The sequence below is a fragment of the Scleropages formosus genome, chromosome 4 (genome assembly GCF_900964775.1).
Source record: "Scleropages formosus chromosome 4, fSclFor1.1, whole genome shotgun sequence".
Taxonomy (NCBI): Eukaryota; Metazoa; Chordata; class Actinopteri; order Osteoglossiformes; family Osteoglossidae; genus Scleropages; species Scleropages formosus.
Genome location: NC_041809.1, coordinates 10,638,416 through 10,657,347, shown reverse-complemented (window position 1 = coordinate 10,657,347; position 18,932 = coordinate 10,638,416). Strand labels below are relative to the sequence as shown.

At 42.5% G+C, this 18,932-nt stretch overlaps 2 protein-coding genes across 3 annotated transcripts in view; one reads left to right on the top strand and one right to left on the bottom strand.

Moving 5' to 3' along the window:
• Nucleotides 1-338: 338 nt before the first annotated feature.
• Nucleotides 339-8,375, top strand: fank1 (fibronectin type III and ankyrin repeat domains 1). The gene is made up of 11 exons (XM_018749279.2): nt 339-524; nt 2,679-2,856; nt 3,116-3,240; nt 4,023-4,104; nt 4,392-4,466; nt 5,341-5,406; nt 5,490-5,655; nt 6,170-6,313; nt 7,350-7,427; nt 7,537-7,581; nt 7,692-8,375. The coding sequence occupies exons 1-11, from the start codon at nt 512-514 to the stop codon at nt 7,725-7,727; spliced, it is 1,008 nt and encodes a 335-aa protein (XP_018604795.1). The 5' UTR covers nt 339-511; the 3' UTR covers nt 7,728-8,375.
• The window catches only part of adam12b (ADAM metallopeptidase domain 12b), a 78,177-nt gene continuing 67,612 nt past the window's right edge, over nt 8,368-18,932 (bottom strand). For both annotated transcript variants that reach the window (XM_018749614.2, XM_018749615.2), the window contains exons 19-23: nt 16,902-17,040; nt 16,359-16,464; nt 14,842-15,084; nt 12,014-12,174; nt 8,368-11,088 (exon numbers count right to left, since the gene is read on the bottom strand). In XM_018749614.2, the coding sequence (XP_018605130.1) occupies nt 11,028-11,088; nt 12,014-12,174; nt 14,842-15,084; nt 16,359-16,464; nt 16,902-17,040 (710 nt within the window). In that variant the 3' untranslated portion in view covers nt 8,368-11,027. The remainder of the gene's footprint in view (nt 11,089-12,013; nt 12,175-14,841; nt 15,085-16,358; nt 16,465-16,901; nt 17,041-18,932) is intronic.

Below are 18,932 nucleotides of genomic sequence, written 5' to 3'. Positions count from 1 at the left end.
TATAGTTATAATAATATTAGTAGTATAGTTAGAGTAGTATAAGTAATTTGTCCACTGACACTTGCAATGTTAAAATAAAAGTGCCCAGTTTATTCTTTGCCACCTTAAGGTGTTACACTTGTTTATAGATCAGTGCAGACGTGTGTTCTAGACTACTGCAATTTTATTTTACATTATTTCGGTTTTCCTCGATGACGCGTTGCTGTAGAAACCCCTGCTTCCATTGTTACATTCTGTGCCACCTTAAACGTGACAGCTTTGTCCAAGTCGCTCCATATATTTCTTTTTTTTTTTTCCCTCCGGCAAGCTCGTTTTCCTCTGAGATGACGCTTTGCGTTGCTATGGCAACCGCCAGCTTGCGTCCCGCAGCGCAGAAGCCTGGAGTGAGCGCGCGCTCTCTGGACGCTCCAGAGCCTCCGCCGCTGAGCGCAAAGTTGACCTCAAACCCGGAGCACAAAGCGACCCCGCAGCTCCGCGTCCTGCTGCACTTCGACGTTTCAGCTCATCTGCGATGTCGAGTTCAGGTGAATATGATTATGAACGATCCTCGGCTAGTTTTACGCGTTCATCCGGACACCTGTGGGCCTCAGTACGTGGGTTGAAACACAAGGAAACATTATAAGACCCGCAGAACCTCTTGAGAGTTACTCGCAGTGTGTGTGTGTGTTAAAACCGAACGATCGTCACTGAACGTGACAGCAATTCCTTCATAGTTACGTTTTTTCAGCAAAAGGTAGCAAAACTACAGATGTTGTACAGATGTGATCAACCCGTGGAATCATGATGGTTAAAAAAAGTAGGCTAAATACACAGATTTACCCCCGACTTCTTTCTTCATTGTCAGCTGCTGGTTTTTTTTTTTTATTTTATTGCCTTCATTACTATCTGCAGCACTTTATTTTGTATTTTCAGAAATATTTGGGTAGCTACTACCACATTTTTAAAGTCCATAAGACGAGAAAAGAGTTGGCTTCGTTATTAAAGTTTATTTAGCTGACACCTGTTGTCCTGTTAGGTTTTTGTACTGAATTGTGTTTTTTTTCCAACTATGAATTCAAGGTAACTAGAAAAGTAGAACGAAGTAAAGTGCCAGGGTGTCAGCGAATGGCGTAAATGTTCAGGGCTGTTTTCGTGTAGTTTACAGATTAAAATTTAACCCGTATATTCAAATGACATTCTAGAAATTCTGTACATCCGAAAGCTAATTGCAATGAATGTATAAGGCCTGTTGACTCTGTTCCTAAAATAAACTATTACATTTAAAATGAATGAATGAATGGTCGCACAGGGCAACGGGGCCATTTGTTCACATAGCCCATTACTGTGATGTAGAGTGTTACTCCAAATAAAGCCACAGGAACCCCCCCCCCCCCCCCCCCCCCCCCCGCCAGTTGTGTTGCCCAGTCTTGGCCCACTGGGGCTCCGGTGTGAGAAGATGGGTTGGTATTTTGTGATCAGTGTGTGATTTAGGTGATGCTTCAAAGTGTTCTGATTTGTCACAATAGGCAAAGTTGAATCCCCATCTCCAAATTCTCAAACCCCCACCTTTCCATAACTTCAGAGTTCTCCAAATACAGCTCATATTCTCTAATGTTATTCAATTTCTCCCTCCCCCACCCCCGTACGTATTTTGTCTTGTTCGGAGTGTATCCATGTCGTCAGACCGGTTACAGGCTGACATCTTGTGGACACACAATTTGCATCATAACCCAAATTATTAAAAGATTCTTGCCGAATAATCACTGGACTTGATACAGAATCCAGAACGATGCTTTATATTTCCATGTACAATTATTGATTTGGCAAGACACTTTTCTCCAAAGCAACACACATCTCGGAGAAAAATAGAAAAAGCATTATTCTTTATTTTTCATATAGTTGATAGCTTTGTCCAGTGCAGCTTCTTACAGTTATTTACCCATTTATACAGACAGGTATTATGAAAAATAAAGCAAAAGCCCCCCCCCCCCCCCCCTGTTCTGGTTGCTAAGAGCTCCAGCATAAAAGCGGGTGAAATTTGGCAACTGTGGTGCTGGAAGTGATACAAAGCATCTCTTGTCCATGCTTTATTGATCAAATGAAAAATCCTTCTTTCCCACACACCCTTAACTGTGGCAGCTTCAGACAACAAGCCATTACTTTACAGAGGAAATTAAATCTTCCTGACTCTGAAATATGGCTGATGTGTTCTGATGACTGTTTATTGAAATATTTTTGATTTTGATAACTTTTCCATTTTAATTGATTTATGGCCATCAGTTCATATATTCTGAATTTATGAGGTCGGTGAACCCATGTGTTCTTTAATCTTATAATAGTTCAGGCTGCCATCAGCCAATAGAGGTGCTTTGAGCCTGAATTAGGTATGGGATTATTTCAATATTTCAAATTAGCAGTGGGTCAGATGCAAATTATATTGGGTAATACACTGAGTTTATATAGTATGCTGGGTTATGAGTTCAATGTCTATGAGAAATTAGAATGAAAATGTATCTGTATGCTTATGGATGACTTATTAAAGAAAAAAGCCCAAAAACTACTGTTTGTAACTCATTTTCAGTCAATAACCCATTACGATCCAAATCATTTACACAGCCAGCATGTGCAGCATTGTACACAGGCAGCTACTTAACTAGCGTATTTATTTCGCCTTTACGAATAAGTACATTTTTTGCCAGATCTCCAAAACCTGCAAACATTGGAATCCTTAGTTGTCAGAACAGTCAGTCATCACAGCATCGAGCTCAGCTGGGATGATGTGGAGAGGGAACCGCACACTGCGCCACCCGAGAAATGGACGAGCTTCTCCATCGAAGAGATGCACCCCAAGACACACGTTTACGACACCATCTACCTGTGAGTATCCATGGTGCTTATTTCTCAGTTCCATGCGTGGTCATTTTGTAAAACTTGAGTGTAACAAATTATGTACATATGAAAAAAGGACGTCACCAAAGTAACATTGTTTCTGCTGACAATTTTAAAGAACTTCTGTATATGGGCTCTGCTTAAAACTGGGCTAAATTTCACTCAAGAAGCATGTACACCTTCTCAATGTGTTCCAAATTTGACAAACTATCAGTGCTGTGTTTGAACATAGTTTTGTCCATGGCAGCGGCTATGGCACAAATTACACCATTGAAGGACTGGAGCCCAGTACCTCCTATACGTTCCGACTCAAAGTCATAAAGCCTTCTGGGGAGTCCTACTTGAGTCCTGCTGTGTCCGTCACCACTTCGAGTAAGTCGCTAAAATACTGTAAGCTGGTAAGAACAAGTAAAACGAGAGCTCATACCACAGTGGCCGATGAGGGGTAAATTACAGAATTTGGTGACATTAGGTCTCATGAGTAAAAGTCACATGTAACATATGTATATGTACTCATGGCCTGTGCTATTTGCATGTGTCAATCATGGCCATAGTGTTGCCTTTAAAACATACTGTGCTTTAAATAATCATTAAAGATGCATAACTGGACAAAAGTGAGTAGAGTTGCTGGAAACTAGCCCCCCCCCCCCCCCCCCCCCCAAATTCATAACTGATTTAGTGTAGCATATTTTCTCAATTTTCTGTAAATATTTGAAAAAAAAATTTTAACTCTCTCTAAAATCTTGGACTTCTGAATATAACCTTGGCTGTTGCTATAGTAACAACTTCCCAACTCTATGTAGTTAAGTTTCAGTAGGTGCAAAAATTTTGATCGGTACTGTTTATATGCACAGAGCAGCTAATAGAAGAAGAGTGGTTAGAGCTGCTCCCTGTGGAGCCAAAGGTTGCTGGTTTGAATCTCTCTTACTGCTGTAGTACCCTTGAGCAAGGTACTTACCCTGAAATTGCTCCAGTAAAATGGCCTACTTGTATAAATGGGCAAATAACTGTAAGTTGCTGTGTAGAAGAACTGGCTAAATGTGAAGTGTTGGTGATGTATACAGGGGGTGACTGAACAAATTTTACTCTTCTGCCTGTGTGGCTCTTCTGGGGGGCTGTGTGAAGTGATTTATTTGTGTTTGGTGTGATTGAAGGAGAACCACTAAGCGGGCAAAACCTCCACCGGGCCATCACCATGAACGATGAGGAGGAGATGAAGAGAGTCCTGGTGTCAGGGTAAGCAGTGTATTGTGTTGTCACACTACTCTTGGGTAATGTGCACATATCAACCGGAGTTTTAACCCTTTTATACAAGCAGAGGATTATTGAGCTTAAATGTTTCTCTCAAGAGTACAATTGCTGCTCCTAGGGTAGGACTTCAACCTGCAAACTCTTGATCACTCATCACCCTTTTCAAAATGTTATCTTTAATAACCGCTCTTTCTGCTATATTTTGGCTGTATCCTTGCCAGCTGTTATTTTTTTTCTGTAACCTTTTTCAATTTTTCATTTTGTTTTTCAAGGATGGTTAACGTAAATGTTCCGGACAAACTGGGCTTTACTCCCCTCATGGTCGCTGCACAGAAAGGTTTCTACAGGTATGGGATCTCCAGGAGGTTCCTCAGCTGCATGTGTGGTTTTGAAATGGAGAACATGATTCAATATGAGTTTAAAAACGTAAGATCGATTCCCACATTTTTGGAGGCAAAATAAAATTTTGGCCATTAGACCAGACCAGACCGCTGGCCGTGCCCCTTCATCAACAGTACAGGTTTGGGTCTGTGCTCCATCTATAGGGTAGCAGGCTGTTTAAATCAACCAAATCCATATTGGGTGGAGTTTACTGAAAAACAGGTTAATCTGTATTTCTGACACTTATTAATTTATTAACTGATAGACTCACAAAGTGTTAAGCTGACCATTAACTAGAGCTCATTCCGACACACCGACAGAAGCAGTTTGCTCCATGAGACGTTGAGCAGGTGTAGACATGTTGGTGTATGATGTGCAGAATGAAATGCGGAGCTCCATTACCCTGTTTCATGGGTGAAGGTGGGGAAACTCTATGGATTTAAAATGCGTCTCATATACTGCGATGCCTATTTGTTGAAATACTTGATCATTTCAATTTTCAAGATCTCTTTGTATCTATGTGTATATATATATGCATGCATCTGTTTAATATAATTCTTATTAATTAAAGAAATTTAATTTAACTCAATAGAATTAGAAATTCTGTAGTGTTTGACCTTTTTATTTTTTTTTCCAACTTTCAACTTTAATGTATTGAAGTAATCGAGGACAACTACTCATTTGCATAGGAGGAAAGAAACAGTGAGCAAGGACAACAACAGTAATAATAATGACATAATAGGATGTGTTGCTATGTAATTCACTGAGAAATTGAAGTAGATTTCTAATATTTATGATATTCATCTTAGTAAGACTAAAGATGTTTCCACATTTTTTCAGACTGGTCCGTATCCTGCTGGAGCATGGTGCCAGCGTCAACACGATGAACAGCAGTGGCAAAAACAGGTAAGTGTGTATACATGTGCGTCTCGTGTCTGAGTTTTGGCCAGTTTTAAATCATTGTCCCCCCTCCACCCTCCACACGGCAGTTTGATGCTGGCATGTTTCGCTGGACACTTGGACATTGTGCAATGCCTGAGGAGTGCGGGGGCTCTGTGGACAAGTGTGGACATGGGCGGCTGTACAGCGCTTCACTGGGCGACGGACGGCGGACACTTAGAAATCCTCTCCTACATGATAGATGACGGCTGTGAGGTGAGGACTTAACTGCAGTTTCCAGGTCACACTTTACTGTGGTATGTTTACTAGCACAGGCGCTGTCCTTGGTCCACTGTTGAAGTCCTCGGTGGTTTGTGAAAGTCGTCTGGAATCTTTCTTGAACTGAAACCCAAAAGTAGGTATGAACTATAAGTGTAAATAAATGACTCGGTTTGCTTAGCCTTGCTTCAGTTATCAGCCCTTTTTCGACCGTTACGGTGGACGTGAATGGACTGGAGCGGTCAGTGAGAGCCAAAAGACCTGGGTTCAAATTCTTGCTCTCGTTTCAATTGTTTGATTTACTGAAATATTCATTGAAAAGGGACTGAACTGCACTTTGAGTTCATATTGTGACCAGTTAGTGCTCTCCAACAGTAGACTTCAAACCTGGACTAATGGGACACAGGAACTGCTGTCCCGCTGAAATTAAGACACTGTGTTATCTCTATAGGCTCTCTGTCCAGGTCGTTCCCCCGGACTGATTCCACAGTTCTGCTTGTCTGTCCCTCAGGTGGACGTGAGGGACAATGTGTCTCAGTGGACTCCGCTCATGAGGGTGTCGGCGCTGAGCGGGAACACCTCTGTCGCCTCGTTGCTGATCAGCGGCGGGGCAGATGTCAACGCCCGGGACAAGGATGGCAAGACTCCGCTCATGGTGACAGCAGTCTGGGGAAAGGGCTGGATGGGGGATGGGGGGATGCAGGTGGTCATGATACCCTTGTTCAAGTGCCTCTGGACACCTGGGGAACTGGGATAACGGTGCAAGGCCTCCTCCCGTATGCAGTTTGCCAAATAAGCAAGTAAAATAGAGGTAAAATCAGACTGCGGTGCTTAGAGCTGCTGCCAGGTTGCCGAAGGATCTGAGTTTGAATCCCTGCTACTTTACCCATGTACAAAGTCCTTCCCGTGAATCAGCACAGTAACCAATAATACAGTACGGCTGTATGAATGGGTGAATCCCTACAGTACGAGGCTTTTCTGTACAAACCTAATCGTTATACTAAGTAGCTGTGGACAAACTCTGCTGGACCAATGAATGTACGTTTGGACAAATGGTGTTTATTATAGCAGTTATGAATGTGTCTGAGTGGAGGCATATTAGACCATGAGTGTATAACTTCAGCCCCAGCCGGGAGTGTAGTGGTTAGAGTCACTGTCTTTAGACCCAGAGGTTACAGGTTTGAGCCCCACCTCTAGCTGTAGTACCCTTGAGCAAGATATTTAACCGAAGTTGCTCCAATTAAAATTACCCAGCTGTATAAATGGGTAAATAACTGTAACCTTTGTAAGTTACTTTGGGGAAAATTTCAGATTAATGAGTAAATCTAACTCTTTGATCCAGGCTACAACTGCACCTCAGTGTGACTGTCAAACTGATGCATCTTTGAGGGTGTGGGACTTTGGTTTTTGAGGAGTGAAACTGGAACTCCAGACTCCTGGAGATGAAAAACCCTCTGCTCTTGTGTGGAGATTAGCATTTACTACTTCAATACTAAAGGGAGCATATTTCATAAGGGGAATTTCAAAATTCCACGCAATGGACAGACGAGCTGGCTGGTGGCTACCATACTTGACACCTGTTGCTTCTGGGATACGTTCCGGATCACTGTGACCCTGCAATGGACACATATCGATATCGATGGCTAATTGACATTTCAAGTGAAACCAAGTGTAAAATTGATTGTTTTTAGATGGCAGTCCTCAATAACCATGAAGAGTTGGTTCAGCTCCTCCTCGAGAATGGAGCAGACCTCAACGTGAAGAATCAGGTACACTGTGTTAACAGGCGAGGTCTACAGCCCGTGACGTGATCCGAATGTTTCAAGTTTTGAATATGCACATGAAAAGTGACTTAATATTAATTTTTCTTTCTTTCAGTTTGGATCAGGAGCAGCAGAAATGGCTAAAGCCTTTGGCAGACAGGTATTTGACTTCTGAATACATGAGTACATCTAATTTTGCAACTAAAGGCATTCGTGTTATATACTGTTTTGCATTGTTTGCTGTGATTTTGATTTTTTTTGTTTTTACAGAACATTATCAATTTGTTTGAGCAGAAGAGCCATTAAGATGCTTCTGCTGTTTTTTTTTTGGATCAAGATACAACCTTGCTTTGCCTCTCATCCTGATATTTGACATCACTGCTCACTTTTACTTTCAGAGTAAATGCTGTAAATGCTTTCAGTTCCGGTAACACAGAAGTATTATATGGCCCCTGAGATTTGTGTATGTTATGTAATGGTGTCCTTTCCAAGTACATAAAGCAACTGCAAATGCTAAAATCAACCCATTTATTATTATTATTCTAAATTAAGATAAAGGATTTCACAGCTGCTGCGTTGTTGCTGACCACAGAGTATAGAAAACGCACTAATAATTCAAATTGTTTTTTTTTAAACTTATTTTACTTGTTGAATATGTTGCTGACCACAGAGTACAGAAAACGCACTAATAATTCAAATTATGTTTTTTTTTAAACTTATTTTATTTGTTGAATAATGTACAAAGAACACATCCCTGCATTCACTAATACCAACAGGACAATAAAGGAAAAAACTGTAAAAAGAGTAATGTACATATTTAAAATGACATCAAAATAAATGGAAGAATGAAGTAAACTCAGCCACATTCCATGTTAATTGCACAAACACCAAACATTGTGGAAGAAAATCACTGCAGCTCTTAGAAGACCCCAAAAGAAATGCCTTGGGGGGGGGGGGGGGGGAGTGATGCATCCACAAGGTGGCGCTGTGAACACACTACCTACCATCCACACAGTTCCAGCTAACAGCCCCAGGATAAACCTTTCATACTGCAAACTATGTGAAAGAACAATACAGATAATGTCTCATTAAAGAGTATTTAAATGTGATTTTTTTTTCCCTGTGGCTGATAAAAAAAAACAAATAAAAATAAGAAAAAAATTAAGATTGTTTTCCTAAAGAAATTAGAATTATGACACAATATTTTACAAAAAAAGAAACTCAAAAGGTAATATCAATGCAGCGCTGTATATTTGCTCCGTATCGTGCTTGAGCACACAATAGCGATAACTGGTGTTGCGAACCCAAACAGAAGGACTGAAATATTAGAAAAGAATCGTAGATGAAGGAAGATGACGACCACCTGTACTCCTCCTCATATGAATGTTGCTCTAGTGCAAGTTATGTGCACTGCCGGTGTAAAAAAGTCTTGCAAACCCCCAGAGCATACAGTAAAAATTAACATTTATAGGTAAACTACAATACCAAAGACCTGTGGTTGTGAGATGGATGCGTTTCAACATTAAAGTTGAAAAAATGTGACAATATAAGGAAAAAAAAAGAAAAACTTTGACAAATGAACATTGACACGACACCCCCACTAGCACTGGAGTATGTTGTACACGTCTACATACCACCGCCAACACTACCTGATGCATATGTTTGTTCAGTCTGCAGCGAGGGATATGGGAAATTTGTAACTGATGAAGCTGTAGGTGCCAACCTGTAATTTATAGAAATAAAAAGCGATAACATCACACACCACTAGTCAACCATTTCTCAAATACGCAAAGGCTCCCATGCACTTCGTAAGCATTTGTACTATTTCTCATCCTGCCAACAAGGATCAGGTCAACGGATTTGTGTTGCCAAAAAAAAGGTATAAAATGAGAGAAACCATACATTGGTTACTATAAACACATTCTGACACCTATTGGAAATAAACCCGTGGTTATAGATGGAAATTATGATTGAACGTTACCTGTTGGGCTGTCGGGTACCTTTAAGAGCAGTGTGTATATGAACCGTGTGGATTTTCTTGGCATTTTTGCTTATTTCTAGTACTTTCCTAAGAACACCTCTAGATGAGAACCTGTCTACAGATGAACCCGAATCCACGTTGAAACCACTGCCGCTTTCCTTCCTACACCGGATCTCCCATTTACCACTCATTTACTCTTGAGTTCAGGGCACATTCTTTGCAGTCGCCACTATAATCTGCTCAGCCGCGGCGTCTTGCGCATTGCGACGTTCGTCTGCAATAATACAGTTAACACACACTGAACATACAAAATATAAACTGCCAAAAAAACAATTCAAGCAGGCGAACGAGTGAAACGTTACCAGTTCAAATCAGAGTTGATGTTCATCCAATGTGGTTCAAGGGAGCTGAGGAACTCTGTGTGTGTGTGTATACTGTATATGTATGTATGTATATATATATGAAGGGTCATATCCAAGGTTTAATGTTTCTGACAAAGTTGCCCTAGAAATGATATCTATTCCGTGTTAATATTTTGCCTGTTAAAATGAGGTCACTTTTTATTAGACTTGATTCTGTTGCCTAAATACAGTTGCTAAGTCCTTGATGTCAGGTCAGTATTTGCCTTTTTGGTGGTCTGCAAGATTTTCAGAGATTTTTAAATAGACTTTAGCATGATTTATTTTCCTCAGCTGTCTGTATACACCTACACGTCTTTCGACGGGATTCTTTTGTAAGGTTTAAGGCGGAAGTGAACAATGCTGGAAGGGGCCTTGCTTGTTCTGAGGAACTGGAGAGCCTTTGGGTCGGCGTCACTACTCGGAGCCGGGCTGTGCTGGCCGGGTTCTCGCACCCTCCGCCAAGTTGAAAGGGGACCAGAAAAAGCACTAGGTCCTCAACCATCATCATGGTAACTGATCTCTTCTGCCAAGCACGCCTCACCCCCTGTAATGAAAGCAGTGGCTGCCCCGTGCGCGCACACCGCTCCGTCCTTGGCTCCTCTCACACGGTTGGGGAGTGTCGGCCACTGCTAGTTTTGCAACAGCCATTGTTGAGGAAAGTTTCTGACCCGAGTCAGGTGTCCAGTTCGCCACGTGACCGGGTGGCCCCTGGTGGGGTCACAGCAGGACACCTCCAGGCTATTATTCAAGATAGCTGTTCTGCCTCCCTCTTTGCTCCCATCCCTTTGTTTTCACAGCACTCGGACGTGTTTATTATGCAGTTTCTTCACAGGTTGTAAAATGCACCATTTTTTATCTCCCTCCCACCACACCATAAAAACCACGAGAAGAGGAACAGTCTCATCATGGTGCAGCACAGCCATGCTGCATCTCTTCTTCCTTCAGGTGGGGCAGGAATGACGGATGGGAACAGGACCCAACAAACTCTACTGTTCAAAGTGTCGAGCACAGTGCAACGCATGACAATAAATACAGGACATAAATAATTCACAAGCACCTGAGCGAGGGACTTGTAGCACCTATTCGGAGGTGGAGCACCGAGGTGTAAGCCCTGCCCTTCCGAAAATCGCGAAAGGTGATGCGACCGTGGGCCTGCGGGAGATCCATAGTGCAAACGAGTGTCTTCGCGCCGCTGGCTGACACCCTGTTCCTTCACCAGCAACCCTACTTCACCTCTGCTGTGATAGGAGGCTTAGGGTACTTGGGGGGATTCCTAGGTGGAGGTCTGAAATGGAAAGCAAAAGGCTAGCAGATAGCATCGGGGTTAAGGATGTGCAGCCCTTGACCATGGTATTTAACCTGGTTCAATACAGTAAAATATGCAAGTGTAAACGTGAAGCTGTGAGGATTTTTAGGATGTACAGCCCTTGACCATGGTATTTAACCTGGTTCAATACAGTAAAGTATGCAAGTGTAAACATGTGAAGCTGTAAGGATTTTTGGACGACAATGTAAGCAAAAGCGAGTAAATGAAATCAGCAAATTTGTTATGTATATAATCATACACACGCACGTTAACTGAAACTGCTTGTCCCATGCAGGGTTGCAGTGAGCCAGAGCCTAACTTGGCAACACGGGGTGCAGGGCCAGAGGGGGAGAGGACACACCCAGGACGGGACCGCAGTCTGTTGCAAGGTACCCCCCCCAGCGGGACTTAAACCCCAGACCCACCCAAGATCAGGCACAGGCAAAGCTCGCTGCACTGCTGTGCCACCGCTCCCCCTGGTGTGTGCATCATGTATTTGCTTGTTGCAATGTTAGTATTATAAAAATAATGTCGCTCTGCTAAATGAATAAACGTAAATGTAAACGTAGTGCCAGCAATGTACTACCGCACAGCAATATTGTTATGCACTACTACACTGAACTACAAGCGCTACATTATTTTTATTATACTAACATTACATTATTCCATTAACATTATTGTCTCTTGCAAATGTTAGTGTAGTGTTAGCTTAATGAATGAAATAAGACATAATTGTGACGGCATTTAAACACAGTCCGTATTTGATTGGCTGAGCAACATCGGGTGGTAAATCCTTCGTTCACCACTAGGGGGCAGTGGTAAAGAACGGTTAGTCTCTGGCTCTTTTGGCTTGTCTTGAGCTTGAGCCCAACTTGCATGTTCAAGTTTTGAAGAAGGTGTGTACCTCACTGGCTGCGGGGCTGGTGGCACGGGCCTGGGCACACTGGGGATGGGGATGGGTAGGGGAACGCGACCCACAACGGAGCCGCTGCGCCCTAGGCGGGAAGTCCTCCCCAGTGGGTCTGCAGGGAGGGGCTTCTGCGGAGGACTTGGCTTCTCCCTGTCCTGAATACAGCACACAAGCAGAGCACTGACCTCAGGGGCATGGCCTTTGAGCAGATTGTCACACAACCACACACACACAAGATTTCAAAGTGCAGCTGCAGAGCTACTTACCACCAGGGGGCGCTGAACGCTCACACCATTTTCTAAACTGGGGCAAAATTTTTGGACTCAAATGAAAATTTTGCCAGCGCTTCCATGGCAGCTGTCTCCAGCAGCCATGTGACGGCGGGCTGTCGTGTTTAAGTAACCTATTTGGGGCGGGTGAGGTAATGACAAGCGTCTGTTCCCTTCCTCGCAGCTGTTCTGCAAGGCGCCGTTAAGAAAACGAAATGTTGCCCTGGCACTAACCGCAGGACGGGACCTAACATCAGACCCAATGCAAATTTTATGAAATGCGGGGACAACTAGGAATGATACAGCCTATTTGCTCTCCATTTTTCTCCAGGGACACTTTGCCATCCACCGAGACGCAGCATAAGTGTGTTTTGCCGACACAGCTTAGGTATTTGCCATCTGCTGGCACTCGCTGCACAGCTCCGATATCTGAGAGGTGTGGGGGGGGACTTGTCTCGGATGTCTGAGGGGACGCTTTGCCATCGACTGAGAAAAGGATTATTAATTTAATAGGAGAATTCCTTGTCCACTTAGCAATTGCCATGCCAGGGATCACATGCAGGCAATTGGACACACGTGGTTAAGGTGGAACGCACTTCTCCCCATGCGGGCTGATGTCATGATTCCATTATGGAAGGATTTTGTCACGGGTGCTAGTGCATTCTGGGTGCTTTTGTGGTATTCCGCAAGGCCTGAACTTTATTCTAGCATGACACCGGTCAAGGCAAAAGCCATGAATATTTTCTCACCGAGAACAGATGGTATAGTGAATAAAGGCTCGGCAGAGTTTAGCAACCGCGGGTCTTTGTGACATCGCAGCAGTGTCCGGTCGAGCCGGGTTCAGCAAAGCCCTCTCGCCGAAGCTTTCCAAATGCACTCATATTTTGAAATAAACAGGCAAACTACACCGTGAGAGGCACTGCTTTGAGAATGCACAAAAAAATGAGCACCATAGCCAGCGGCAGATGTCACCTGCTGAGCTCAAGGCAGCGCCGTTAGTCGGGAAAAGACCCCCTGCGAGCTCCTGTCTGCCTCCTAATCCCAGGGACAAAGAGCTGAATAGCCTTTTAATGAAATCCTAATTATCTTGAACCCAGTTGTTAGTCCCTAACATGGTGTCTCTATCGCTGCCACTGAAGGCTTATTCTGGCATATAAAGACCCCAGGCGGTGGGTCTTGTAGTGTGTGTTCCGTTACCACCACACTAGTTAGTGGTGGTGGGGGGCTCCCTTATGTGTCCACCGGTGTCTGCTCTGAACTGCAGGATCCCTTCAGCCACAATCAGAAACTAGGCTGAGGGTTATGTGCAGTTGAGTGGTATCTTAGGGTAAGTCTTCTTAGACCCTAAACCCTACAGCTTCTGAAGAGCACAAATCCACAGTTGGTCCTTAGTAAGGTTTCTCAGATATTGTATACAGTATATTATACTGTGCTGAGTTCAGTTAGACTTGCCATAGCTTTCCTATGTATCTCCCTTCCTCGTCTCTCTCCATTGTCTTCCTGCAGCTGCACATATCAATCCTAACACCCATAAGACCATCAATGGATTTGCTCTCTGATAACAAGACCTGATTGCTCGCTAGGATCTAGTTAGACTCCTCCACCTTTAGCCGCTTCATGGTCTGACGCACATAAGGTCCAAAATGAAAAGCACAAAGGTTCTCAGTTCCGACTTCAACGTGGTGGTAAGATCTCACACTTTCACTCAGAGCTGCTGAATCCCTCTCAATGTTTAAGCTTGTTAAACATCTCCAGTGTTTAGAACGCACGTCTTCGAGATCTTCCATCTACTCCCTAAATTGACATAATTTGTCACAGGTATCTTGGTATTTCCTCTTAATTCTATATGCTACTACTCATGTAATGTCACTTTTAATTTCATGTAGTTGACAAATTTTGTGCTCTCTACAAATTCTGTATGGAGCTACCCGAGTAACGTATGCTGATTTAAACGGTGATGTCAGACAGTCAACAATCACAGACATATCTGTGTTTCCATCTTTTTGTGAAATGCACTTTTTGCTGAGTTGTACGTCGCTTTGCAGAAGAGCATCTGCCAAATTAATAAATGCAAATGTTAATATCAGTGCAGACATTATTATTATTTTTATTATTATATAGGCATCTGTCCCAAACTAAAGCTGTTAGCCCACTCAGATAATGACAACAAGCTGTGTCTACTGAGCCAATTAGGACTTTATTTAAGGCAGCCGGTTTGAGACTAAGGGAAGTATTTGGGTTTGGGCATCCTTAGAGTTTTGTGGTTTTTTTGGCTTTTGTTTTTGGTTTCTATTTCTCCATTTTTGATTTGCTTGCTTTAAAGGGACCATGTCCCATTTTATAATTTGCTATTGGGTTTAATAACTCTCTGTTTTATCCTGTTGTGCTCTACATTAATTTTGCTAATTAGAGCTGTCTCTATCTTTCATAGAGCTACATTGCTTTTGAGCTACTATAGTAATAATATCATGTACAGGTTAATTTTTGTTACGTAACCATGCCATGTCTTCAGCTAACTGAATTGCCATTGCATTTGTATGTGTGTGTGCCTACCTGGTCTGTTGTGACGGTGGGCTGTCGTGGAAGGCTGCGGAATGCCGCCCCCCTCGGTGGGAGGGTGGCGTGGTGCTGCGGGGCCCTTGGAGGGGGCGGGGCAGGGGTCGTTGGGGGACTGGTGCCCAGGGACAGGGCCATAGGGCTGCTGATGTGGACGGGCTGGTACTGGGGAAGCCTGCGCAGGCTGTGGGTGTGGAAGGCCTGGGTAGGCAAGTGGGACTGGAAGCCCTCATGACCTGGCTGTAGGGAAACATCACATTACACTGAATTACTTTACATTGTTATTGGGTTCCTTACTCAGCACGTTAACACTGCTTTAAGCTGCATATATTTAAAGTGTACACATAATTGTTTTAGTGATTTAGATTAAATATCTTGCTGAAGGGCACAACAGGAGCACCCCACTAGCAGCTATCCCTGTAATTGCTCAGGCTCAGACCCCATCCAATATCCCATCATCTTCCACCTTGAAACTGTCATATGCCTCTCAACAAGGCAAGCTTTGTGCAGACATCTCCCTGGTTCGATCCAGCCTGCCTTTGTGCATTTAAGCAAAATTTGTTTGAAGCTACCAGACTGCAGGTGACCTCATGACCTCATCTTTGAACTGGAGGCAATAAAGGGCTGGGACTAGTATGTGCCAGAAAACGATCTCGTGTGTGTGTGTGTGTGTGTGTGTGTGTGTGTGTGTGTGTGTGTGTGTGTCTGTCTTCCCCATCAATCACCGCACACCTTGATGTATACCAGCTGTTTATGATATGAGGACGACTGTAAAAATGTTCCCAAAATACAGTCATGGACCAGTAACACATGCCATCGATTCACCTGAAAACATGTCCACATTGTTTCTCATGCTGCAGAAGTGTAGCATCCTGTGTGTGTATATATATATACATACATACATACATACATACATACATACATACATTTATTTATTTGTTTCTGTATGTTTTTGTTTTCATAATTCTATTTATTCCCACAATTATGCAATTATTGTGTTATTTTAAACTTTGTCCCCAATTCAAGGTTCCACCTGGGGTCTGTGGTGGGTGGGGTGGGTTATTTTAGTTGCTTTTGCCAATATGTTTGTACAGAAAAATCAAAAAAGTGTATTCCAAAATCCCCCCACTGTTGAAATAACAGCAATTATCTTATGATATACAAACATATTGTGTGTTGGATATAATTATATTACTCCTTCATTTAGATTTTGTTTAAATAAGACCAGACCCCAGGTCAAATTCAGGCAGATTTTACTAACCAAGTACACCTTATTAGTGTTTTTTGGGGGTAGATGACACATAAGTCAATTACCCTCCAAGCACTTGCTTTGACACTAATTTGAAGAACAAGACATTTTCAATGGCTTGACCTTTCAGGAAAAACACATCCACTTTGGGGGCTATGCTGCGAAAGTGTAGGGGATTTAACTGAAGGAGGCACCCGCCATGACATTTTCCCACTTTTTCCATTTAGACTGAGGTTGTGACTTTTGGAGAAAGCTGGAGACCCACCTTGAATATGCTGGCACTCCGGGGTTTGGCTGGAGGAGGTTGAGCTGGAGAAGCTCTGCACACAGAGTGCATGCGATTTGGGCTGGACCGATTTGGACCAACAGACCTACGGTAGACGCAAGGTGGGAGTAGACACTCAGTAATGCTATATGGGTCCATCCATCATAAATCGAAACTTGCTTAACTACTTAGATTATGTTTTTAACAACATAAGACCGCTAAAAATGAATTCTAATTTAGTTGTATATTTTTGCTATTTTCAATATTAAGGTGTATATTGTCATGTGTTCTTGAGGTAACATGAATATATCAACATATCTGCAAAACAGCAGAGACTTCAAGTCATAAGAGTTTGATTTCAGTTCTGCACAAATCAAATCAGACTTTGCTCTTATTTTGAGAACACATAATTAACAAAATTGAATAATTAAATTTTCTGAATTTAATAATTTAACTTTGTGCCTGAATAAAAGAAGCTTTTACATAACGTTGGGAGGTTATTTAAATACAATTAACCAGTTTAAGGGAGGACTGGAGTATTACCTCAGCTTTTCAATGGTTGTTTTTTTGTTTGCAAAGAACAGGCGAATGAGGCTTTTCCTCTTGAGACACGTGATGAGTCCAGCAGCCATGAGTATTAGCAGGGTCACCAGGATCCCCACAGTCGCCCCCTGGCTACTCGCTGCTGAGAACACAACACACATTTTTGTTTTATGGCAGGTGTGCTGAAAACCATATCTTGTTCATTTGGACTGAATACAGTAGAACACAGATTATCCAGAACGTAAAGCATGTGAACCATCAGTTATTCAAATGCCCCCCTTCCAAAAAAGCTACTGCTTTTGGTGCACTGGTTATGCTCAAGTATTACTCCTGCTACTTAATGCATTCATTTCTGATGATTTATTCACACATGTATGCAGTATTGTATAAAAATAGTCTTAATTTACATAGTTACTCCTTTACACAGCTACTCTTGTAATGTAGCATGAATGTTTATATATATCTCAAATAAATATATATTAGGAGGAAGGTGATCAGGAATCGTGGATATTCCGATAAAGTTTTATGCAGCTACTCGTGTGATGAACATTGGTTCATATGGTGGAAAGAAACTAACCATACTTGAGAATCACATGTCTGCAACTATGTCTCTCTTCCTGCTAATGTACACATTGTATTTTCTATGAGATGTACGTTGCTTGAGGGGGGTGCGGTGGCGCAGTGGGTTGGACCGCAGTCCTGTTCTCCGGTGGGTCTGGGGTTCAAGTCCCGCTTGGGGTGCCTTGCGGCGGACTGGCGTCCCGTCCTGGGTGTGTCCCCTTCCCCCTCCGGTCTTACGCTCTGTGTTGCCGGGTAGGCTCCGGTTCCCCGCAACCCCGTAAGGGACAAGCGGTTCTGGAAATGTGTGTGTGTGTACATTGCTTTGGAGAAAAGTGTCTGCTAAATGAATAAATGTAAATTTGTCATTACAGGATCTAAAAATCAAATGTTGGCTTTAGCTACTGTGTGGACTCTGGACAGTCTTCCTTGACCCCTCATATTCTGTTGTATTATTGGGTTGGGGCAGGTTTTTGTGGGGGGTGGTGGTTAGCTTTCAGCTTTTAGCTGTGAACAACTGTAGTGTGAGGTCGTTGAAGGTGTTTTGTTTCTAATGATTCAATGCTCCAGTTTTTATTCATGGCTGTTTCAAAGTGAAAATACTGTGTTATTTTGCTGCTTAATTTCAACACCGCTACACTATTGTGTCAATAATGACGGGTGCAGGTAAAAGAAATCGCAATATGTTGTCAATCAAAGACAAGATGACAATTACGAATAGACTGGAAAAGGGCGAAACCGATGGATCGTTTCCTAAGATTTTTAATGTTGGTAGAACTACCATACCTGACAGGAACAACAAAAAATATTAAATGTTTAAGTTTGCTTCAAACTAGACAGTGAAGATGTCTCCAAAAAAGGAAAACTATGAAAAAAGCTAGTGAGAAATTAGAAGACACTATTTATTTATGGTTTCTGCAAAACACAAGTCAAGTCGAACCTATTTCCGGATCTCTGTTATGCGAAAAAGCATTATAGTTGAATCAAAACCAAAAAGGCTCATCTGAATTTAAAGCCAGTATAGGATGGCTGAAAATGTTCAAATCTTGCCACAGTACAAGGCAGCTTGAAATTCAAGAAAACACTTTATCAGGTAACAACCTGGCAACAGAAGCTTTCAAAGGGTTTTTTCTGGAAATGTTAGAGGAAGATGGTGTTTCCAAAGAAGATGTTTACAGCGGAGATGAAACTGGCCTGAATCGGTAGTCAGTCCCTCATAAATCACTTGGATCGCAACAAGAAATGGCTGATCCTGCTTTCAAAGATTACAAACAGCACGTTACAGTTACGGTGTGTGCAAATTAAAACGGACCGAATGTTTTATCATTGTTGGTGACTGAGAAATCCAAGAATCTGAGATGTTGGAAAGATGTATTGTGCCTATCAGTATGATATTTGATTGGTTTAGCCAAGATTTTATTCCCAGTGTACAGAGGCGAGACCCATCGAGAAAATGAGGGTAAAGCTGGAAAA